The 25,294-nt window shown below is 47.1% G+C and overlaps 2 protein-coding genes across 5 annotated transcripts in view; both read right to left on the reverse strand.

The window, feature by feature from the left end:
• Nucleotides 1-28: 28 nt before the first annotated feature.
• ACAA1 (acetyl-CoA acyltransferase 1) lies at nt 29-11,999 on the reverse strand. Of its 2 annotated transcripts, XM_074899850.1 has the most exons (12): nt 11,775-11,999; nt 10,649-10,742; nt 10,297-10,354; nt 9,393-9,472; nt 8,907-8,949; nt 6,644-6,742; nt 6,168-6,248; nt 4,108-4,298; nt 3,831-4,010; nt 3,026-3,081; nt 2,111-2,256; nt 29-1,130 (listed from the first exon to the last, which is right to left on the reverse strand). In XM_074899850.1, exons 1-12 carry the CDS (start codon nt 11,985-11,987, stop codon nt 1,055-1,057), a joined length of 1,317 nt encoding a protein of 438 aa, XP_074755951.1. In that variant the 5' UTR covers nt 11,988-11,999; the 3' UTR covers nt 29-1,054. The 2 variants fall into 2 exon arrangements, with proteins under 2 accessions (XP_074755951.1, XP_074755953.1); XM_074899852.1 differs by lacking the exons at nt 3,831-4,010; nt 6,644-6,742.
• Nucleotides 12,000-12,716: 717 nt separating this feature from the next.
• The window catches only part of LOC141957805 (mitogen-activated protein kinase kinase kinase 3-like), an 83,285-nt gene continuing 70,707 nt past the window's right edge, over nt 12,717-25,294 (reverse strand). For all 3 annotated transcript variants that reach the window (XM_074899854.1, XM_074899855.1, XM_074899853.1), the window contains 7 exons: nt 23,758-23,850; nt 22,554-22,748; nt 20,968-21,116; nt 20,230-20,361; nt 17,486-17,615; nt 16,704-16,881; nt 12,717-15,477 (listed from right to left, as the gene is read on the reverse strand). In XM_074899854.1, the coding sequence (XP_074755955.1) occupies nt 15,249-15,477; nt 16,704-16,881; nt 17,486-17,615; nt 20,230-20,361; nt 20,968-21,116; nt 22,554-22,748; nt 23,758-23,850 (1,106 nt within the window). In that variant the 3' untranslated portion in view covers nt 12,717-15,248. The remainder of the gene's footprint in view (nt 15,478-16,703; nt 16,882-17,485; nt 17,616-20,229; nt 20,362-20,967; nt 21,117-22,553; nt 22,749-23,757; nt 23,851-25,294) is intronic.

The following is a 25,294-nucleotide window of genomic DNA, read 5'->3' on the forward strand; positions in this document are numbered from 1 at the left end:
AAAACAAGAGTCAGGACAAAGAACCTCAGTCTGTGTTACAAATTTAAACTTTTCTAACATGTCAAAGACCATGAGTACATTTCTTTTTCGAGCTGTTAGCTCTCAGTTTCAGTAATCTTTCTGCTCCTAAGAGAGAGAACATAGAAGGGACAACTTTACAAGATGAAATGCACATTTGTATTAGTGTTTAGAAGTACTGAGGTGTCACTGATGGTCAGGTAGTGCCTGCAGTAAGAGTAATGCTGAAACATGTTTTGTGTTAGGTAAGTAAATATTATTAAGCATAAGCTTGTCCTCTAAGTTGGAGTCACACAAGCTGATAGCTAGAAACATGCTGTAAAAGATGGAAGGGCCACCTTCAAATTCCTGGCTCCTGGCACTTTAGCAGAACCGTTCTTTTCAGGCACCTCCTGTGTAGGACATTCTCGTCCTTCCATCTTCCCCCGCTGGAGGCATCAGAGCAGCTTGGTTAAAAGTAGAAAGCTACAGCACATCCCCCAGCATGGCAACAATTTAAGACATAGCCAACTTATGACATGGATAGGACAGGCACAGTTGTGAAGGAAATGATGTCAAGTCTTTGCACTGCTTTCAAAACAAGCTGTTCTAGACTTCTTGAAAGATGGTGAAATCTTTCAAGAAAACCCTGGAAAGGCCTTTTCATGTGCACTGATATTTTTGTTCTGAGCAACCCTTTTAGACAATTTGTCATACAAAAACACTGGACCATGAGCTATTTCTCTCTAATAATATTCACAGAATAAAGGGATTGATTAAACTAGAAACATTCATTCATAATCACCACACAAGGGCCTGTAGCTGAACTAATTTCTCATGTCAGGATGCTTTTTAACTCTGAAGCAAATACCAGTTTTGTATTTTCCCAACTGCATAGTAGATTTGTATGATTTACTCTGCTTCACAATTTGTGCCTAAAATTTGTAGATCTAGTAACGAATCCCTGAATCCAGTTGATTTCACAGTGCAAACTATTTGCTGTTACTAGTGAAGGCAGAGAACTAGCTGTTGTGTGGTTTCGTCAGCGCACTGGAGTTTAGTTTCCTGGGTACTCAAATACTGCTGCAGCGCCCATGCCAGTTCCAATGCACATTGACACAACACCATAGGCTCTGGAACAAAAAAAAACCACGTGGAATTAAGAAAAAGACAGACCAGGTTTAGATCATCTAACACAACAAAGAGTACCATAAATTCGAGCTACCCACTGCTCTCCTGTGTCACCAAGAGATTCTGACTCCAGAGCAGGTCCTGGTGCCCTAGAGTTCTTGTGGGGTGGTGTCTGCAGAGCACGGGGACACATGTTTCTCTCTTCCTGCTTTGTGAAGACAAGCAGTGTGCCAGAAGCAAGCTCCTTAGCCACCGGCCTCGGCCACGTCAGCAGCAGGGTCAAGCTAGAACTGCTCTGATTCAGATGGGTTGAGGATGAAACTTCCTTTCCTGCCTCCTGCCACTGCCCTTCACCTGGCTTTGCCATGTAAAAGTTCAAAGTAAATTTGAATAGTAAGATGACGTGCAGCAGGATTTGTAGAAAAAGAGCAGAAGCCTGATTTCAGAGTGAGTTCTTCCACTTCAGTTTGAGGTGGTTTGACGTCTTTGCCTGATTGGCTTGGTATTTAACAGCTTCCCATCACTGTTACCCTCCCCTCTGGGCCAGGGCACAGCTTGTCCTGAGGTGCCAGTCCAGTGACACTGTGCCAGCCCCAATGGGAGCAGCGGCAGAACCAGCCAGCAGCAGCTACGGGGTTTCTTCCATACATCAGGAAGAGCCTGAGTGCTGAGCAGAGACCAAACCCTTGCAAAGCTGGATGCAGCCCAGCCCTGCAGAGCTCCCACTGCGGACACGCTGCTCTAACACTGCGCGCAGGAGGCGTCTACCCCAGGGCCCTGCACCACCAGGGACCCGCGGGGACTCTGTGTTCATGGGCAGTGACACACTGCACAGCCCTCCCTGCAGAGAGCCACGGGGAATTCACACGCAAAGCTATCAAAGGGATGGAGAAAGCTTCACCCAAACCGATGGTTACTTCCAAGCCTACGTTACTTACACACGCGTAAGGCATGGAGGCTAACACTGTTCCTCAGAGCTCACCTTCTCCCTCTGCGCTTCAATTCATTGAGCAAAGTCACCACTTGACGAGCACCAGTGCAGCCCAGTGGGTGCCCCAGTGCTATTGCTCCTCCCAGGGGGTTGACCTTCTCCATGGGAATGCCCAGCTTTTCAACACAGTACACAGCCTAGAAAGACAGAGGGAACGGGTTCATGGAGATGCTCTTGCCTCTGTTATTTCTCAGCTCTCCTGCAATGGAGAGCTAAGAGGACTGCAGAGGAGGCTGGTGATCTCGTCTGTATATGAAGAGGGACAGCAAACCATCCCAGGCAGCTCTAGGGACTTCAACAGATTTGTGCTTAAAATGAATTTAGCTCAAACTATGTTTGTTATTACACAAACTCCGCATCATTGTGTCAGCTCTCTTAAGGCATTAGGCAGTTAGTACTTGGGGGCCTGACTCCAGCTAGATCATCTTTTCCAGGGGAAAGGGGTGGAACTATTTTACAAACCCCAAGCACACAGAAGAGAGCTAAGCCTGTCAACTACATCTCAAACTGAGTCAATGTACTTTCTGACAGGCATGTCAGAGATTTCTGGGAGACACAGCAGCAAAGTTTCTACTTTTCATTAAGGACTACCAACACACACTGACACCACCCAGTAACAAATTACAGCCCTTGTGAAACAGATTTTGCAAGCTGGTTTTAGGATACCATAGTAAAGATTACATTGTTATTCAGTGGACACATTTTTCCATTGTTTTAAATATTAAGCTGTATAAGCAATGCCCTGCTTATTTCTGTTTGAAGGAAAGGGAAAACAGTCTGCACATGTTATTAACATTTGTCTGAAGATATAACATGTGGAACAAGTTAAAATCTTAATTTGAAGACCAAGCTGAAATACACTCAGCTACTGAGCAATGTAGCAACTCAGACAGGATGTTCACTCACCTGGCTTGCAAAGGCTTCATTAATTTCATATATATCAATGTCATTCAGAGTCAGACCTACAGTTCAAGAAAGTCAGGATTTAGAAGGAGATATTTTTGCTTATGACTATACCAAAGAGAGTAATTCACTCACAGCCCCCCTTTATGAATTCTAGTTCTACTCCACTAATGACAAAAAGAGGGCGACCTTGGCTCTACGTGGGGAGTCTATACTTGTACACATGTTTACGTACAACATCTGAAGACTGCAAAATGCCACAGTTAGTGGTATTTTGTCACTGAGTTTGACAATTTTCCTTAGATCAAATGTTATTTCTTTGTAGAGAGATCAAAGATTGAAGGGTATTTCAAGACTGAAAGGCAAAACTACAGGTGATCACGCAACCATAGCAATGACAAATGGACACAACAGTAATCATCAGCTATAAAAGCCATTTAACCTGATGAGTGTGCTAAGAACCCCGAGAAAAGCCTGTTCTGCTGGTCAGATAACAAAATTGTAAAGAAAAAACCTAAAAACCAAACACAAAACCCATACGCTGCTCATATTAGGGAAAACAGCAAGAAATGAACACGGAATTACTTGCCACATGTGAACTGCTGAGACTGTGCAGGGATTTAATCCTGAGCTTCTCAAAGGTGAGTGAATGACAGTTTATACATAAGTACAAGTGAACAGCATTACAATAATCCCAGCTGGGATCTCTTTAAGGATGTGAATTTAAGTTCACTGTTCCTATGGCTGATAGCTGCACAAGCTAAATTTCAGTCCACAGAGTCTGATTTGCCTTGTGCCAAGTTCTTACCCGCCTTCTCCACAGCTACAGGGATTGCATAGGCGGGTCCTATGCCCATGAGGTCGGGTGGGACTCCAACCACAGCAAAGGACCTGAGAACCCCCAGGACTGGGAGTCCCAGCTGTGCTGCTTTTGAGCGTTTTGCCAGGAGAACAGCAGCTGCTCCATCACTGACCTGGCTGGCGTTACCTGTTGAAAGAGATGTATTAACACCTTTTTTGTCTAAGCAGATTCTGTTACGAGGCAGGTAAACCACAGGAACAACACAAATACAACGAGAGCTGACCTGCTGTAGTGCTACCATCTTCTTTGAAGGCAGGCTTCAGCTTTGCCAAGCCTTCCAGGGTCGTGGAGGGCCTAATCCCTTCATCCTGATGCACGGTGATTGTTTTTTGGTTGCCCTGATTATCTATAACAGTGGTCTTCACTGGAACAATCTCCGTTTTAAACAGCCCCATCTGCTGAGCTTTTGCTGCTCTGTTAAAGAAGAGCATGAAAGGTTAAAATATTCTGGAGGTGAATTGAAAGAGAACTAATGTCAAGGAAACCAGTTAGTAAGGGAATGAACTTGGTACACAGCTACATCATCAGTGAGCAGTAGACGACAGGCGAATACTTATTTCCATTCATGGGAAGACAAACTTCTTACCTCTATGTTACGGGAAGTATATCGCTAACATTATGGCCATTCTCCCCAAACCTGGGTCACAGGATCACACACTTTGGAGCAAGATCCCCGTTCTGTTCCCATCAACACCTTTGTGACTGACTGACCACCACCAGCCCACAGCACGAAGCTGTACTTGTCCAATGATACAGCCCCTTCGCAACTGCAAGAAAATAAATGAATCCTAGTGTTCAAACATCAGTTCTTAGTTTGGAGTTAAACAGGGAAAAGGGGCTAAGCCTCCACATAATGCTAGTAATTTCTGACAAGGTAGGGAATGGCTAAAGTTTCACTCATTCCTGTGGTTTGTCCTACTAAAGATAAGTTGAGCTTTAGACCACAGGCTTCAGGTATAATCTTGTGGCGTTTAAACGTAACCTTTCAACCCAAAGTTACTGCAATGTATGTTGCACAGTTCAGCATGACTACATAGAAGGGTATCACTTAATTTAGCAGTAAAGGTGCAGTGAAGATTGGATCTGGTCCCCGAGACAGCAATAGGGAACAACTGACACAATCACACGGATCTAAGTAGGTAGAATGAAAATAGCTAAATTAGAATTAGCTCAGGGCACATAGTTTTAATCTTTCCTATCAACAATGTATTTTAAAAGCCTCCACAGTAGAGCTGATTTAGAAGATTCACCTTCCAGCAGCAGAGCACCCTTTACAGGGAATACGACTTGGAGACTGAAAACTTGTTTTACCCCCTCACCACTTTACACTTTTACTAATGAAATGGAAATATTTAATACTCCCAGGCAAGCAAGAATTAGTGCTGAAGGACAGATCAGTAACTCCGCAGACATCCTGAGACCGAGGCCAGAAAATCACCCCCTTCCTCGTGCGAGAGGCGAGGATCGCGTTCACATACCCTTTTGTGTTATCAGTTCAGTGTCAGTGAGAAAGGCTGGCATGCCAAGTTCCCTAAGAAGCAGGGCCAGAATTTAAAGGTTAACTGGCCGGGGCAGTGGCTTCCTGTATTAGATAAATAATTGGACCAGGGTGATGCTTAAACAGAGCTCTGAAAGTCAGTTTAACTCTTTGATGGCAGCAACTTTAATATATCACCTGCCACTGGACTGCCAGTGCAGCCCCATGGATTCCGGGGTCAGCTGACTTTGACAGCGACTTAACCTAAAAGGAAGGTTATTAGAGGATTGGACTCACTTGGAGTCAAACACCTGCAGCCAAGACAAGGCACTCTTCTCACAGGCTCGGCAGTTCTCTAGAAACAGCTCCATGTAAATACTCCCTCTTAGGAAAGATTCGTTCTGCTGCCACTCCCATGTTCAGTTTCAAATGATATGGAGCCAAAGCCACTATGAAAACACCGCACCACACACTCGTTTCAGAAACCTCTCGGAGGCCGTTGTATCCTCTGGGTGCTGAAGAACACAGGGGCGCTCGCTGCTGAAGGCTCGCATGCCCGGCGATACGTGCACTCGATCAGTCACACAGTCCCCAGACCAGCTCTGGACTTGGGTTTCCTTACCGCACAGCCCAGACACGCACCGCTCTTCGCTCTGACCACCTCAAGCTTCTTTACTCACTATTAAGGTTTGGAAGGCAGCACGAAGGCTGCAGTTAACCACTCTTGGGAAGTAGCAGGCAATTTTCTATGTGTATTTACTCCTTAACTAAAAGGCTAAAAAAATATATACAAAAAACACATTTACTTTTGTTGGGAAGCCAAGGCAAAGGCATCTTGCTTCTTTCGGGAAACTCCAAACTTCTCTGCCACATTTTCTGAGGTTATTCTGGGGAAAACAGAAATCACAGAATTAATCCAACAACACAGCTAATGGAGCTGGAGTTGGCAACAGAAGGTTTGAGTGGTGGCTTCAGTCTCAAAGCTAACTGCTGCCTTCTCGATCTAGAACGGCTTGGCAGAAGCAGAACCTGAATCAAATCACGAACCAAAACATGGTTCAAATCCCCCCCTCACGTCTTTGCTCATTAAGCCGCTGAGCTCAAGACATAAGACAAGGAAATCTCTCATCAGTCACAGATTTCACACAATTCATCTTCTACCACAAGCAAGGAGGATGCCAACACATACATATCCAAGCTCACTGCATTCAGGTTGATTTGAGGTCACGAGGAGACAAGCCATCTAGAAGAGCCTTAAACTTTGGGAAGAGAAAACACTTACCCCATAGGAATAAGGCAATCTCGAGCTTTACTGTTTTCCATCAAACTGGAACTGATATCACCAGGGTTATTTGCACTTCTGAGGGACATCGTTTCCACACTAAACACAGGAAAAATTTGAATTTGCAACCCATGCCTTCATACTACACTTGTGGTAACTGCTCCATTGAGACTGATGGAAACTCAGCATCTTGACAACGTGCTTTCCTATCACCCAGCTAGTAACTACGAACTGGCTGAAGCAGTTCTGCAATCATCAATATAAGAACTACCACGCAATGAAAACTGATTTCTAGATTAAATTGGTCCTTGTTTCACTAAGAACAGGATACTAACGTCAACAGTTAATTTCTTGGGTTTCCGCAGCTAGGAAGGAATTGCTAATGATTCTGGCACTTCTGTCCCCAAACATAACAAGAAACTTAAGGTCCTAGGACTGGAGTTTCCAGCGAGATTGTCAACATCCATAAAAATGCCAGGAAGAAAAGTATTAAGCAAACCATGACAAAGAGATTTCTGTGAGTTACGCCATTTGTATTTCACAACACAAAGAATTTAAGACATGGATCCCAGAGGCTGCAGTCTTTGACCTACAAATGAGCTAAAGGATTAAAGATATCCAAATTTACTGCAGAAATACGCAGCCATCACTTAAGACTAGTGAGCTTTTGTAAAGTCAGTCTAAACCACGAAGACTGCGATGGGAAGAGGGTTTGAATTCTACTCTGCACCACACAAATACACTCATGAAAAGTAAATAACACAGAAACTATTGCTGGAAAACGCAAGACAAGCAGAAAATAAGGTTTTTCCCCAGGCTTATAGTTTAAATTCCTGATAGCACTTACTAACTCTAACACGGAACACTGCGTTACTTGACTTCAGCTGCATCTACTCCCTGAAGGAAGGTATAGAATCACGTTTTAAGTAAGAACAAACCACAGCTACTGTGTTTTGTGTTGTCATCTAGTATCTCTCTGCCTACGGAGTGGGAGAGTCCACTCAGGGGCAGAGCATGACTTGGGATAAACCCAAGTCACAAAAGCTATTCATAATTTATGGATTTTAAGTCTTCATGGAGAACCCTGTAGAATAGATGCCAGAAAACCTCCCACTATGAAACCCAGTGGTTTGCACACCCAAAGGTGCAAAGGCTGGATGCCAAACCTTTTGAGCCTTTCAGTACCGTTAAGTGTATCATTCTGGTGGACATGGCCAAGCAACTCTTGAAACGAGTGTGTTAATGAGAATGAGTGAAAAGCATCATGTGTTCAAGCACAAGCATTCCCTGTGAACACCAAGTGCTCTGCCTACATCTGAGGAACATGCCTGTCTTGCTGAGCTGTTTCTTTTGCAGCAGTCTAAAGAAGGGAGGAAGGGCATTCGCAGCATCAGCTCTTGCTCACCAAGTATATGCAGGTGTTGAGAAGCTGTAAATATGAACATTTTCCTAAGGACTACCAGATGACTGTGTATAGTAATAAGCCAAGAAAGACTTAAGAGTTACCAAGGTATAAAGAAACCCAACATTTTTGACTCAGGATTACTGAATACTTTGTTTTAATTCATTTTTCTGAAGTGAATATGTATGTGGTCACTAGCATTTCTCCAAAGCCAACCTAACATTTACATAGCCCTCTAAAAAAATAAACGCTTCTTATGACATTAGGACTGAAGCAAAGAACAGCATGCCTGTCCACTGCAGAACATCTGTAAGTCTGTAGAACAGATATTAGCATGGGTAAGACATTAATTTCTTTATCCAAGATCGCTGCTAGTCTTCTAAGACACTAGTTAATTGGAGATTAGTTATAAAGCTAATTATGTCAGGCTTTCAGGCTGTCAGAGCTCTACACACAAGTGGCATCCTACAGCAGGGCCAGAGGACCCTAACAAAACAGGCTTTTTGCTTGCTTGTAAGAGATACTCAGCCTCTTATTGCAACCCCAGCAGACATGTCACCAAGGCCAAAACTTCCAGGGGAATTAAAGGACTTTCAAGCACCCTCCCTCAGACCCTTTAAGATGACCCAATCTTCTGCAAAAGTACTCAGCAGCTTCTGGTAACACACAAGTTGAACTCCACCACTTAAATTTAGGTCCTAATTTTATTCACTCATTTGTCAAATGAGGACAGCATCTATTTCCTTGAGGGGAACAGAGCTGGTTGGAGGGGATTTATAATTCCTCACACAAAACTATTGCAGAGGGACAGAGTGCGACCTTCAGGAAGCCTAAGCAAGTACCACAGAAAGACTTTCTTACCCACAGGCCAAGCCAATGTCATAGGACCCATTTCGGATGCCACCTGTAACAGCAGTGCATAAACATTCTTACTATCATTAGGAGCAAAAGCACTTCCATTCCAGCTGCAGTTTCATGCACACCTGAGGCACATACCACAGCCAAACAGGACAATCCCTCTGCCCTACTGCCTGCCAGAACGTGAGCCAGGTGAAGGAGCTGATGAAGACTAACTGTGACCTGACACACAAGCAGACAGGACAGGAGCGACCCTTCTAGAAGGTGCCTGATGTGGAGGTGATGGTCCTCAGAAAACCAAGTTACTTCTCTAAGGGTAAACTTGGCCACTGGAGAATATAAAAGCATTCAACCAACAACACACTGAAAGTTCCTAACAGCAGAAAACATTATCACTCTTTTACTGCTCAGAGAGATTTGAAGACAAGAGAAACAAGCACTTGAGGCAGGCTAGGCATTGACTCCAATCCAAGCGCCCCTAACACTTACCAGCTATATTGATAATGGCCTGTAGCCCAGAGGAGCACTGCCGGTTGACACTTGAGCATGGCACCGACTCTGGAATACCACTAGAAAATAAGACAGTGTTGGCACAGACTCAGTGACAAATACCACACAACAAACCAAACCTCTAATAAGAGCATGAAGCCACTTGGTTAAACTTTAACCCTCAAGTTCAAGACAGATCCTGTTATACATTTGTTGACCTATTTAGTCCTGCACCAAGAGAAAGCAAAGTTCACAGAATTTCCACACTTGATTTGCAAGCGGCTCTGAGTGCTGTTTCCCCACAGGTGCAGATCCTCTGTAACCAGGACCCTCTCATCTGCTCTAGTTCCAGAGGGCTAATCAGGGCCAGAAATACTGAAAAGCTCTGCAAAATTCGTCATTACTGGTGTCCTGTGTCTGCACCTCTCCAAAGTGGCAGTTGTATGCTGATTTACACAAGGAAACATCACTCGGCAGTAGACACTGGCTGAACTATTTGAAAGCTGAAATCCAGTTCAGTATGAGCCACTGACTATCAACTCTGCAAAATGAACAGAAAGACTTGAGACAACTCCATGGTTTTGGGACCAAGCAGAGCCAAGAGAAGCGCAGCCTTGCAGTATGGAGAAGCAACCGGTGCAGCTGGGAGACCACAAAACAAGATCTCCTGTTCAGAGGCTCAACACAGGCAGCACAAATGGATTAAACAGCCTCACCTCTGCCTCCCTGTCCCTTTGCCATCAGGTTCTCCAGACACTCGATCAAAGTCTAATTTCTAGGCAAAAGGTGATTTGCTGTAACTTCCTGGGAGCGCATGAGCCTCATCACAACCTCTGACTCAGTGCTGCTCTGTAGCCAAGGCCTGAGAAGGAGAGCAAGAACCTCGATCTGGTTGAAAGTTTACCTTAGAAACTGCGCAACTCTTGCAATCAAAGCGCCAGCTCCAGGCTGCAGCACGTTTCCTGAGTGCAAAGATACGATTCCAGTCAATTGGTTGCATTTTCCTTGTTATCTGCTGCAGGCATCGAAGGGACGTTAACATCACCGCAGCTTGGTATCATCCAGCCCCCAGAACAGCGCCGCCACGTGACAGAACAGTTGTGAAAGACGCACTGAATTCATAAATCTAACTCTACACGCTAACCCCTTCCAACCCCACGATACTTTCAAGTGTCCCAAGGGATAGCAGGAGCAGCCTGCCCCAGACAGCTATCCAAACCAGGAGTTTCAAGTCCAGACAGAGGTTGTTCACTCACCCACACAGATGTCTCCCAGGGCCTCAGGATGAAGATTGACATCTTGAAGGACAGCCGTCATAACGGCAGACAGCAATTCATCCGGTGTAGTATCCTAAAAGCACAGGGGATTAGCACTACTCAGTGAACACCGGTAACTGCCCTGTCAGCAGTTCACCCTCAGACTACTTCAGAGTGCTAGCGTATGATGCTCAGGCAGCTTTACTCCACCTCTCAGCTCTCAACGGTTGTTGGTTTTTTTTACAAAAGCATTATTACTCTGCACATTTTTACCCCAGGTACCTCTTGAGTGCTTTAACATGCTGCATTCTTACCTAGCTCGGTTTCATATGAGCACACTTTGTAGGGCTTTCAAAACCGAACAACTACAGTGAGTTATATGACAAGACTTGGCAAGTAAAGCCCCTCCATTTGTGAAAGAAACAAGGTTGACCCCTCAGCCGGTGGGAAGCACCACCGGCACAACAAGACCTATTTTGAAGGATGACAAACAATGATCCTGGCACCACGTTCGTGCCTTGGTCAGAGCCCCGGTGCTCTACGATTGCCACCCAGTGAGAAAAAGGTCGCTCCAGAAGAAGGGTGGCACGTCCGTGCCGAGGAGCGAGCTGGGCAGGAGAGGGAGATGCTGCTTTTCTGAGTGGTTGCTCTGTTCAACCACAGCAGGTAACAGCAGCGTGGTAGAGACCTACCCCAGGCTTTATGAGGAGCTGGGAAACTTGTCGGTGCATTGCCTGGCTTTTTTGGGGGGATGCCGGCGGTCCTGCCGCACCTGGGCCACGCACCCCCTGACATCAAAACCACCAGAAAATATCTTTTAGACCGTTTATAAAGCAGAGCCCCGCTCCTGGGCCGTGGCTGGGGAGGCAACAAGCAGGCCCAGCACCTGGAGGGGAGGCAAGCGGGGGGGTCCCCAACTCCCCGCGGGGGTGTGCTCAGCGACTGGGGGGGCCTCAATGCCTGGGGGGGGGGGGTGGGGGGCGTTGGGCCGACTCAGCACCCTCGGGGTTGGGGTGTCAGCAAGCGGCGGGGAGCGGGCCGCCCAGCCGCAGAGGGGGGAGGCGGGCAGGGCGGCCGCAGTGTCGCGGGGTGGGGGGCAGGCGGGCAGAGCCTCCCCGGGCCGTACCTTGAAGCCGCCCCGCTTGGCGCGGCCGATGGCGGTCCTCCGCCCGTGCACCACCACCACATCGTCGGGGCTGGCGGCCCGCGGCGAGACGCCGGCGCGGCTCCCGCAGGGCGCGGCCCGCACCCCGGCCCCGGGCCCCTGGGGGGAACCGGAGAGGTGCCCCAGGACCAGCTGTGCCCGCCGCAGCGCCCCGCCGCCCAGCCCCGCCGCCATCTTGTCGCCGCCGCCGCCTCCGCCGCGGGGGGCGCGGCCCGTCCCTCGCGTGTCCCCGCACCCCGCCTCCGTCGGGCTGAGGCTCCGCAGGGGCACCAGGAGAGCCGAGAGGGGAAACTAACACCCCCCCGAACAACTGCTAATAAATGAACATTAAAACAAGCACAAAATCATTTGATAAAGGAAAATAAAAATTAAACCAGAAACGTAAACAAGAAAAACGAGAAAAGAGAAGGGAGCGGGCGAAAAGACGGGGGGGAAGGGGAGGAAAGAAGAAATACAGAAAAATAAAAAAGAAAAACAAAGGAAATTAAAAAATAAAAATAAAGGAATTAAAATGAAATAAATTTTTAAAAATATAAACCCTGTGCGTTTGGAGCATTTGAACAAAGTGGGACACCAGGGCAAAGGGACACGCAGGGCTGCAGGGTCTGAGAACTGCACAGATTCATTATTTAGAGTGAATCGCCCGAACCATCAGCTCCATCCCTGCCTTGTCACCCTCCCCGGCCCCGCTGCCACCCGGGGCGGTCAGGCCAGGAGGCACCGTGTGCCCGTCACCGCTCCTCGCACAGCTGCTGCCTGCTGGGATCTGTCCTACTGGGAAGGGACTATACTGGTGTGCAGGGGACGGGCGATGTCCCACTCCAGCCCCCCCCTCCCCCCGAGAAAATAATTTCTGGATGGATACATGACGATGCGGTGCACAGGGAAAGCCACCAGGCCCACTACAGGCAAAATAAAATAAAATTTTAAAAAAACAAACAACAACAAACGGAAAACAACTTCACATGGCATAATATTACATTCTCTTTTCCTAGTTTCATTCTGTACATCAGAACACTGCAAGGGTTTTCAAAAATAAAAAGGCAAAGGCACCTGAGGAGCGAGTTGCACACGCACACACACACACACGTGTACACACACACACACACACACACACACACACACACTCAAGCTGCATCCATCCACGGGAGGATTTGGGTGGTTTAAGGGCCCTGGGAGTGTGTTGGGGCAGCTCCAGCCCAGGGGGACCAGAAATCCTGGTTCGCTCTCAAGGCTTTGGAAAGAAGGAAAACACTCACCCACCACTGAAGGGCCGAGAAAATAAAAACCAAACAGATTCAATGAAAGAGGAGAAAATAGCTTTTTTTTTTTTTTTTTTTTTTTTTTAGCTTTGGTAAAAACACACTTTGTTTCTCTCTTCTGACACAACCCTTCCCAGCCAACACTGATTTTTTTTTCATGTATTTTTTCCATCCATCCCATATGACTGAACAGACTGATGGATTTGGTCCTATTCACAGAATAAAATTCTTCATTCACCCTTGGAGAAAGAAGATGACTTCAGGCCCCCTGCCCAAGAAAAGCTGCCCATCACTGCCGTGGGCCCCATCACAGCCCCAGAGCTTCACTGGAGCCCAGCCTGGATAATAACTGGCTTCTTCAGCTTTGCAGGCAAGTTTCTAGTGAATAGTGTTGCCCTGACACTACCAGTTTGGGGTTTTTTTAAACCAAAATAACTCCAATTTTTGCTTCTCTTTCAGAGCTGTGGACGAGGAAATGGTCCCACCACCACACTAGCAGTGCAAAGTCTTGATTTCTTCCACGTGACAGAATTTGAGGATGTGTGTAGTCACACAAACAACCAATTTTTCAATTTCCTCTTCAGTCCAAGCAACATTTTTTACTTTCAATTCAAAATATTAAAATAAACTGGTGTTTGACACACTGGTCTGAACACAGCAACCTCCCAGTAACTGCTTATTTAAAGTCTTTGCTGAGCCAGGTAGAAATAGCTAATGCAGCAGGGAAGGGGCAGGTGAGATGGTGCAAATTTGTCCAAAATAACCAAGATCCGATTAATTCATTACCTTCCAGGGATTCGGTGCATGCTCCGTGCCCAGGTTTTCCAGCAGGGTAGTGCTGGTCAAAGAGGCTGTAGCCCAGTTTGGCTTTCATCTGGCCCATTTCCTCCTACAGCTTGAAATATACTGCGGGAAGAAATCCGCCTCCAGCTGCCCTCGACTGACACAGCTCTGCTCTCCTGGTCTGAGGCTTCATAGTCCTGCAGATGCTCCCTTGGGCACCACCGTGGAGGTGATGTCCCCCTTCCCTGCACCCGGGGCTGGTCCCACAAGGCATGGAGGAGAATGCACCCAGCCTTCATCAGCCCAGATCTGCAGGCGTCAGTCCTCTCTGCCTAATTTTAGGCACCCGTGTGGGTTTTACAGGGACTCACTGGGCTCTTCCTGCAGCTCCGCTTCCAAAACACGTTGGTGTCCCTCCAGTGCCAGCATAGCAGCACAGGCACGGGTTAGCAGGGCTGTGGCCATGAGCAGAGAGCTGCCCTCGCCAAGATCCCACCTCAACCCTGATGGTTCCCAGCATGAACTGGCTGGTGCTCAGCCCTGCCCACTGCAGGCATGGACAGCATTTAAACATCCCTCCATACAGCCCATGGCAGAGGTCTCAGGTACCCATCCGTGGGTGTACCCCGCAGAGACCTCCTACACCCCAAAAAGACCCCTTCTTCCAGGACTTGCTCACACACACATGCACACGCACACACGCACATGCACAAAGGCAAAGTCAACATGGCTGCTGCATCATCACACCCGACTCTATGCTTTGTGCTGAGTCGAGTATCACTCCTTGATTGTAACCGCTTAAGGCACAGAACAGTATTAAATGCTGCCCCGCTGGAGACGCTGGCTGGTCCCATGACCTCCAGGAGGGTTCAGTCCCCTTGTGAACAGGGACGCCTGGGTCCCCCCGACTCTGTGGTCTGAGGATCATCTCCTCTGGCTTGGCTGAAGCCCCTGTCTGTTCCTCTGCAAAAGGTGGTGATCACCACTGAGCATCTTATTCCTCCACTGGTCCCAGGGATGCTGCCAGCGTCACTGTCGTGCTGTGGGGAGGACAGATCCCATTTGCTGCGCTTTTCCCAAGAGATAAGTAACATGGTGAGGGGGGACGACCCCGGTATCGCTGGCAGCAAGGAGGTTACTTGGTCCAAGACTAGCACCCACACAGTCCAGGAAATCCCTCGCCCTGAATTCCCGGTGCCAACAGTCCTGAGCGCAGCTTGGAAATCCAACAATGCGGCGGGTGCCGAGCCAGCAATGAGCAAGAAGGGACCTGTGGGGGCCACTGCCAGGACAGCCCAGGGCAGAGGTCTGAACCGCAGAGCGCAAAAGGCCACGGGTCTGGCAGCCACCCCCCTCCCACCGGCGTTTCCCCATCCCCACTGCCAGGGGCTCAGAGCCCACAGTTGACGAAAGGATGCCTCAGCAGATCCTCAGCCGTCGGCCTCCGCTTCTCCTCCACGAAGATCTGCTTGAGGAAGTTGCGGCAGGAATTCGAGACGCCGTCAGGGAGCTGGGGGTTGGTCGGCTGGGTGGCGATTTTAAAAATAGCTGCCATGGCTTCAAACTCTGCCCACGGCGGCTTCTCTGTTAACATCTCCACCACAGTGCAGGCCACACTCCTGCAACAATGCCAAACACACAGGGGTATGACAGCGGGTAAGGGACTGGGGTGGTGGCTGCGCAGTTGAAGTCTAATCGACTCTAGGATTGTGCCTGCCTGAAACGACTGTGCAGGGAGCAAACCCTCACACACGTCTCTGGTACACATGGCCCCCTGAAGCTGTTTACACGGGTCCTTGGCACTGAGCTCTCCACTCCCACTATTGGAAGCGAACTTGCAAGCCTTGCCCTAAAGCTGGTGACTTTTCTGCCTACGTCAGCTGGCAGATATTAAGTTTCATAAAAGTGTGAGAGACCTTACTGGAGCATTCCCTGAAGGGAAATGCAGGTACAAGTTTAGACACCACAGTTTCAGCAATAGCACATAGTTCCCCAGGAAGCTGAGCCAGAATGAAACCCGTTTGCCTACATCCAACTTCATCTCCGATGTGCATCTGAGGAGGAGCAAGTCAGATGAGCAGCAAAGAGCCTGAGAGGTTTCTCTGTGCTTGCTGAGGAGTCCTTGTCTCAGCAGGGACCCTCTCTGCCACCTCCATTCATAGATGCTCCTAGTAAATTGAACCACATTTCCCTCCCATCAGCCAGAGCAGGGTTCTGTTGGAGGGACTAGTTTTTGTTGTCCCTACTTGCTTGGGCACCCAACAGAAAGCACACTGCGAAGACAGTGTTTTCTCCTCATTTACTGAGAGGACTAGTAGTGTTTTCCCAACTCTTTCAGGCTCCAGCTGACATCCTCCACAAATCAAAATATTCACAAGCAGCCAATGATTTTGGTTGTCTTTGTGACTGAGCCACATGCAGACAGCCCACAGCAGATTTTGAGAGGCTGCACAAGATCCCCCTGAGCCGGGCTTAGCTAACCTAAAATCACAGCCACCAAAATTCAACAGCTCTTTTAGCAAACTTTGCTATCAACCTGCTTTCCAGAATTAAAGAGAAGCTATGAGGTCGAGCTGCACATAACCCTCACATGCAATGAGAACTTCCAAAAGCAAGCTGTAATTCTGAGTGCTCCTGTTTTGGGACCTTCAGCTGCAACATGCTCCCTCTGGGTATCTGCATAGTTGATTTTAACATTCAGCTTCTATTTCCGTCCTTGGCGCTACTTTGTCGTCTATCTACTAGCTATACCTGTTGCTCCCATTACAACTTCCCAAGAGGATTGTTTGGTTTAATCAGCAGCAGTGGGGTTTTTACTTATTCCTTATATATGTGTATTCCTTACCACACATCAGCTTTCCTTCCATAGCCTTCTCCACTGATAACCTCTGGGCTCATCCAGTATGGTGTTCCCGTGACAGATTTAATCCCCGTCCCAGACATGCAGATAGTCTGGATGCGTTTGCTGGCCCCAAAATCTCCAAGTTTCACATTTCCAGCAGAATCTCTCAAAATATTGGCACCTGGGGTGAAAAGCAAAATGAAAAACCCCAAGAGATAAAGCAGCAACTTGAAGTGGCTACAGTGAGGAAAGCAGGAAGGACACAGGCAAAGAGGTGAACATGAGGGAGTCCAAAGGCCTTGGTGGGGCTGGACTTGGCATTATATAAAATCATTCTCTCCTAAGGCAGCTGCTCTCCAAGAGGGTTGACTCCCACCAGCATCTCCTCACTCAGCAGGTTTCCCAAGAGTGAGCAACGAACAGGAGACAACAGATCATCCTCCTCACCCACAGAGAGCAGAACAGAGCCTCAGATCTCTCAGTGTCAGGTCCTCTCAATTCTTGGGTGTGTTACACCAGGATTTTAGATGTGTAAGGGCAGTTAACAATAATCCCTCTCAAGAGTACTTAATCTGGGCTTCCCAAGCACTAAGACAGCACGAAATTTTGTTTTCAGCTGCTTGTTCAGGATTCTCATAGTTCAAGTTGGTGAAGGCCAGAGGTAAAAATACTTTAAATACCAGATCCCAGCACTGTGTTTTGCGCAGTGATTTATACTGGGGCAGGGGGAGGTTGGGTTGAACAAATCCGAACAAGCAAGAAGCCTCTCTGTGTTATCTACTCACCTTTAATGTCTCTGTGGACAATCATATTGCTGTGTAAGTAGAAGACTCCCTGCAGGATCTGTCTGGTGTACTTCCGTGTGACGTTCTCGGTCAGAGCACCATAAGCTTTTAACTGATCCTTTATTGAGCCCTGTTGCAAAGAAACAACACACATCAACTACAAGGACCAGCAGAACCATCATGTCACAGTGGCTTTTTAAACTTTCCTGACTACTCTATCTTCCAGCTCAAAACCCCCCCACTCTTCTGCAGAAACAGCAAGATAAAAATCCACTAAGTGCTTAATGGAGCAAAGAGGTCCCAAATCTCAGTGGAGAAAAAGGTACGACCAGAGCTACCTTCTGCCAACACGACAGATCTTTTTTCGCCTCTAGTGGCTGGATGTCACCAATAGCTCATGGAGAAGAACCAAACTAATCAGGAGTTACAACTCAAGTGAGAGGATCAACTCGGCTAGTTCCTCAAGATGATAAGTCAGTCTTCTATGAAGCTTTCCCCCACAGCTTCTCACAGCAAGGAGTACACACTGCCATGAGGCAGACAGACTCATGAGGGACATGATCAGCCCCACATGGGAGTGCTTCAGCAAGACCACCCAGGGTAGACAATTTGCAAGTACTTGAATTTCTGACCCAGGCATACAGGCTCCGACTGGTTTGATTTTATTGATCAAAGAGGAAAGGAAGCAGGGGTGCAGACATCTATCATCTGCAAGAGGTTAAACCCCCTTGGTTTTAGCTATATTTTCTGTCCAATCGGAATGAACCAGAGGTAGACTTTGGGTTCAGTCAGACAGGACACACCCAGCTCTCCCTCCAGTATTCAGGTTATCTGGAAAGCAGGAGGGGAAACTCATCCTGTTTCTGCCTGTCCTGCAGCTCTGGGGTTGATCCAAGATTGCCATAGTCCTTCGGTTCTGGAAACAGTGGGCTGCTCTGCTCCAAGTCAGTCAATCAAACTCCATCAGCTTTTCCACATCCACACACCTCTGCTGCTGCTCTGCCCTGCTACTGTTTTGGCCTTCTTTTGAGGCTGGTGGTGATCCTGTGGATGGGTCTCTCCTTTCCCTTTCACACTGCTGCTGAAGTAACCCGAGATGCTCTGAAATTACCCCCTTGTGCAACTTGTATGCAGGGTGTGTTCCCTCACCCACAACCAAACAAGCTTTCTTATCCTGGCCTCCCTCATGCTGCTTCGGGGACATCAAACAAGAAGGGGAAACGGGGTTTTCAAGGCTTGTGGTCAAATAGACTGTTCTGTTTTCTAAGCATAAATTCAAAAAACTTGTTTATGGGCAGGGCAGGACAGAAAATACAGAGTCAACTATTTAATGGGGGCAATCATAGGAACGCCAGGCTAATGGTGCACCCAAGCTTAGCCCCATGAAGCTTTTGCCAAGCTGGCTGTGATAAATCAGAAGTTTGGCCAGACCCAGCACTGCAGAGCTGTGGTCCTGCAGGTTTGGGACCTCATTCACTTCCACTGGCCTTGGAAGCCAAAGCCCTGAGCTGCTTTTTTGAAATGAGCCATTGTTGCAGCACGAAAGTCAATCTGTATTTGGTCAGAGCTCTGGTTTATCACTAAAAAAAACAAACACTCAACTTCCAGCCCTGCTGGACACTGCGCCAGCATCAAATGTTGGTTTCCTGGCTGCTAACAAACATTGGCACACTGCAGAATAAGCAGCAAAGGGACTGCTGAAACTCCCGGGGTTTACTCCTCTGGGTCCATGCCTCATGGTAAGGCCTGAAAGTGAGATACCTGCCCATAGGGAGACAGGGAGGACAGGGCGTGGAAGAGACTCAAACGTGTGGAAGTCCACCTGACTACTCACGTGCAAGATGCATTAGGGGAGTTTCTAGCTCATTTACTAATGACCAAAATTATCTGTGACCAGATGACTTAATAGTCCCTTCTGACCTTACAAATCTTTATATAAACAAGGGTTTATTCTCCCATGCTCTGGGGAATTAATCCAGCTGAACAGGCGGGACTTAGGAGAACAGATCCTCCGGCAATGTAAATAGTGTTATGCTGATTTATACCATCCAATTACTTTGTTTAAATGGCTGATATCATTCACATGCTCAAAAACAGAGAAAAAAATGTTCAACTAATCTGCACATACTCCAACCCCTGCTTAGACTCCCTCTAAGCTTTCTGATCTTTTTCCCTAGGGCTATTTCATCCTATATCAGCAAAGTCACAAGTTGAAGCCACTCCTGCATGAGAGGATAATGCTACCAACAAAAATTTCTGTCCTGAACAGGAGACTTACAAGTGAGTAACACTGTTTTTAATACACACGTGCTGAAAGCCATAAATAATTGGTGACAGCTGTGGGTGGACAGTTGTACTATTAGCTTTTCCTGCAGGGATTTGCAATAAATACTTACGGATAAGCTCAAGCCACAGTGTTTGGAGCCAGATCTGGATCATGTCCTACATTCACCAAGTTCAGATTCCAGACTGGGAACACACCCTGCTCCAGGATTCAAACCTAAAACTTGCCTTCAAGGCTTTTGATTTCACCCAGTGCCATGTTGTGGGGCTTCACCATGGCATCTGACTCACAACCTAAGCTTTCCCCAGCCTTAGGAGTGCATCCACTGTTTTGGTTTGGCTCATTAGATATAGAACTCAGCTGAACAGCTTAATTCCAGATCCAAATTTCACCAAACTCCAGAGCAGTCTGAATCTGTTCTCTGTTGCTCAGGATAATCTTTAGCAGGAACTGCACTTACCCCTGGCATGTATTCAACAAAGATAGACAGTTTCTTCTCCTCAGGATCCCGCAAGCACCCATAGTACTGCACTATCCTGTCATGGCGGAGAGTCTTCAACAGCTGAATCTCACATTCTAAGGCGTTCACCTCCTGCAACAAAACAGACATACTGTGTGATGAAAGAGAATGGTTACTTTGAGAATATTATCCAAATATTAGTCCATAGTGAGTGTTCTTTTCATAGCACCTGTGAAAGTGCCCATGAGGACATCAGCAACATAAGGCTCAGAAATGAGGAGCACGGCCCCAAGGAAAAGGTAAGGAGAAAGACAGATGGTCTACACAAGGGCTTGTCTTTGAGACAGGTTTACTTATTATTATTGCTTGTGCTCAAGGAGTTTTTCTGGAAAGGTGTGAATGAAGACACCAGCAAAGCTAATGCATCACCCAGAGCAGGAAGAAGGTGAAGGGAGCAAGAAAGATGAAACTAAGGAAGACCAGACAGACCTGCAAGAGGTGATATCTGAGACAGAGCAGACCAACATGACCAAGGAACTAGGAGGCAGAGAAGTCACCAGCGCATGCTGACTGGTACGACAAGCCATTTGGAATCACTCTGAAGAGAGCAAACAACACATATTGTCTCCGCACACTGCCTTCCATCACGGACACAGATGGCTCTGCAACCTCTACCTGCAGCCTCTAGCCCAGGATTCCCCAGTGTGCTGCAGGACAACGTCCTGCCCTCGTACTCACTTTACTTGTCTCTTGACTGTCAGGGTCAAAAGGCACCTGCTTCACTGACAGCTCCCGGCCAGTGTCAGCATCGTAGCAGAGATAAACTTCCCCAAAAGCTCCTCTTCCAAGCAGCTTCCCCAGCCTCCAGTTCACAGGTGCCTGCAGAGCTATATGAGAGAGAGGGTTGAGAGAAGAGCACAGCAAGGAGATTTCAGCATCAGGGTCCATCTGCCCTTACAAAGTGCAAATCAGGCTTGCAATGATGCTACTGGTGGGGGAGGATGTCTCCCAGTCTGCATTAGTATAAAGCAGAAACAAGTCCCAGAATTATAGAATCATAGACTGGTTTGGGTTGGAAGGAACCTTAAAGATCAGCCAGTCCCAACCCCCCTGCCATGGTCAGGGACACCTTCCACTAGCCCAGGCTGCTCAAAGCCCCGTCCAACCTGGCCTTGAACACTGCCAGGGAGGGGGCAGCCACAGCCCCTCTGGGCAACCTGTGCCAGTGTCTCACCACCCTCACAGTAAAGAATTTCTTCCTTACATCTAATCTAAATCTTCCCTCTTTCAGTTTAAAACTGTTACCCCTCATCCTATCCCTACATTCCTTGATAAAGAGTCCCTCCCCATCTCTCCTGTAGCCCCCTTTAAGTACTGGAAGGCCGCTATAAGGTCTCCCCAGAGCCTTCTCTTCTCCAGGCTGAACACCCCCAACTCTCTCAGCCTGTCCTCACAGGGGAGGTGCTCCAGCCCCCTGATCATCTTCAAGGCCTCTTCTGGACCTCCTCGAGCAGGTCCATGTCCTTCTTATGTTGGGGGCCCCAGAGCTGGACACAGAACTCCAGGTGGGGTCTGATGAGAGCAGAGTAGAGGGGGGAGAATCACCTCCCTCAACCTGCTAGCCACACTTCTCTTGAGGCAGCCCAGGATAAGGTTGGATTTCTGGGCTGCAAGCACCAGAGTCACATTTCTTTAAGAGTCCTTCCTCCAAAAACTGCTTTCTTAGGCAATGATGGACTTTTTCTCCTCTAGTATAGGACTAGTTAGCAGGGTACAGCATGGCTGAGTGACAACCCAGGCAGGAACCAGTAAAGAGTTTTATCTCACTGGTCATTTCTAGGTTATTATCCATCACTAAACAGGCCCAGAATGCACCAATTTCTATAACATGGCCAGTCTTGCAATACCAGAGCAGCCTGCAATACCATCTTTGGGTTCTGGGGTGATAGCAATGTAAGCCAAGGAACGGAGACCGGACACATTTTCTCCCACATCCCAAGTCTCCTGGAAGCTTCTGCTGCATGAGCAAACTGACAGTCCAACACAGAAGCAATTTTCTGCAACTCAGCAAGTGATGAACACCAGCTGACCCCACACACACTCTCAGCTCCATGCCAAGGTAAGATATAGTGTGTTGTATTAAGTCTTCCTCACTGAGACATAAGCTAGTGCAGTGTGCCTCGTGTTGGTGGTGGAATCAAAGTGCATTCACACATGGTTAGCTTAGTTAATGCCCAGTAACTCAGAAGGTCACAGCAACTCAATTTTGTGTTGAGACCCAGATGTACTGAGGCCTCAGACACCAGTGGCTTTGATTCACTTACAGTTCCTAGCTTTCGTGGGGGAGGTGCTGAAGACCTGTAGACCTTTTTCACAATTGTTCCACCATTTGGGCCTGTACTCATCATACTGCAAGGTGCTGAGCTTGCTGTCCCCATTAAAGCTCTTGGTTCGGCTAGAAGTGACAAGCTGAAACAGGTTCTCCTGCGGGAAGTAACTCCTGGGGAAAGTTCTCCGGCCTGCAGGAGAAAAGGGGAAGGGTTACGGCAAGAACGCACTCACCAGCTTGGATCTACCTATCATCATCTCCTCACATTTGCTGCCCTAATCCAGCGATGCACTTCAAATTAAACAAAACAAGTATAATGAAACTGAAGCAAAGCCCTGTGAACATTTTTAATTCAATTGAAGAGCTGTTAACAGCAGGCATTACATCTAATGCAGATGTTTCCAGAGGGTTATGCAACAGTTTAATTACATTAGGATTTTTGTTGGTGGTTACTCACAGTTAAACTCTGAACAGGCAGGGATTTACACTGCAAATTATCCCTGCCATCCCCAAGTCCACAATATGTGATCATGAAAACAATGCCAGATCTTATAACTGCTTTCACAAGGGTGGTGTCAGTGAAAGGTGAAGTTCATTCTGGAAGGTTCAATATGCTGTCTGCATGTCCTCAGTATTTTTTTTCCAAGGGAATTGGATTCTCATTCAGTTTTGCCTCCCACCACTTGCAATCTTATACAGTGAAAGAAGAAACAGTAAGAAGGTCTTGAAGTGGTCCCCAAAGCTCAGAGCTCACCAGCTGAACACAGAGATGTGAACAGATACTGGTACCCTGAAATTGCTAGGAGATTTCCTACAGCTCTGTGAGAAACCTGCTGTAAAGGTCACAAACCAGCATCCTCAAAAGCAAGCAATTTAGGAGAACAGAAAGACTAATATCGCCAGGGATGAGAAATGCCAATCATCCATGTGGCTAAGTTAAAACAATCAGTGTAAGCAGAGAAGGAGCTGAGCAATGACTTTCATACATGCTGTAGATGCCCAGCACTTCCCAAGAGCAGATCCACAAGGTCTCACAGAGGATGCTGTTCAGAATACACAAGTGAATCCCAAATTACTTGGTGATTCTCCCTTTATTAGAAATCTCTCCTTCTAAGGTCTCTCCAGTCCTAAGCATTGTCACAAGCCATGGAGATCCTGGATCGAGCACCTCCCACCCCGATCCTCTATCATTTTCTTACCGTCACTGTAGTCCTTGCGACTCTGGGAGAGGTGGTACTGCCTCGGGAAGGTTCCACCTTTCCCAAATCTCTCACAGAACGGGATGTCAAAGTCTGACAGGAGGCAAGAAGACACATGTTTCTGAGATAAGCTCAGCATCAAATGCCCAGAGAGCTTCTTATGGGAAAGTGTTCTGGTCTTCACACTGAATTACAGGTAAGAATGAGGTGACAAGCTGTTCGTGAACACAATCATACGTTCCCCAAGGCTCACTCTGAAATCTGTCTAGTCACGCACTCCTTAGTCAAAAGGGTTAGACACACTGGTCTTGGTACCCTAAAAGCAAAGCGGTTTAACTGCTGACTTTATGGATCCTGGCCGACACTGTTCAAATACAAGGCAGGGGATTAACATAGACCATGCCTGGTTTCCAAGGCAGAGCACTAAACATGTTATTTGCACATGGAAAATGCTAAAATTAGTGTGGAAACAGAACTACCAGCCAGGGTCAGGCCTAGATCCATCTACTCCAAAACCTCTGCTCTGGTATCAGCTATTTCTAGGAAAACGTAAAAAACCAGCACTTGGCGAACACTGGACAATCTCTCCCCTTTTTCTTCTCAGATACAATTCATGACCTTTGAAAGCCAGAGACCAATTTATACCTCCAGAAGTCCAAACTTTTATATTTACTTTGATTAAATGTTAGAAAGATAGACTTAGAATATACAGTAGGGATTAAAGACTATCAGAGTTTAGATTAGAGTGAGATTATGAAAGAGATGGATAGACATGTGAGATAAGGACATATTTTTTTAATAAAAAACACAGCACAGGAAGCCATTGCTGGTAGCACTAAATAATTTGAGATTAAAATATCTGCCATTTCTCCCCTCCCCCCATCTTTCACCTCCTGTTTTTCCTCCATCCAATTCTAATGACACAGTCCGTTCTGATTGTTTGTTTGTCTTAGCCTGGGGCCAGCAGCCGCTCCTTGGAGACCACTCCTGGCCTCTGCTGCACTTCAGCATGATTTCCCCATTACAGCAGTGTGCAAGAGGAGCACATAATGGCTGAAATATGGTCAGCAAGAAAAGCAACAAGGACAGGTCAGGAGGTTCTCAGTGAGCCACGTGTGAGCAATGATGCTGAGTGGTGTCTCAAAGCAAAATGCCTCCCCTACCACTAGGGATGTATTAAAACCTTCAGCAACGTGGACTAACCACAGCTTCATCTCTACAGTTCAATCTAGAAATCCTTCCTCAGGCCAGAAATGAGTTATCATGCCACAGGCTGACTGCCATTTGCTCATTTTTAATAGTGAAAGTCATTACAATATTACAGAGTTTCCATGATTTAACCAGCTGGATGTTTATAAGTGATTAAGCAGTAACCGATGATCCTTGCAAGTTACCAATACACTTTCTTTAACAGCATTTGCAGTATTAGAGATTATTATTAATGCAAGTGGAAGAGGTATAACTCCTTAGAGAGTCTGGGACTTGGGTTTTGCTATGTAGGAAGTTGGGATCCTGAAAGTGCAACTCACGGGTACTA

The sequence above is a fragment of the Athene noctua genome, chromosome 2 (genome assembly GCF_965140245.1).
Source record: "Athene noctua chromosome 2, bAthNoc1.hap1.1, whole genome shotgun sequence".
NCBI classification, from domain to species: domain Eukaryota; kingdom Metazoa; phylum Chordata; class Aves; order Strigiformes; family Strigidae; genus Athene; species Athene noctua.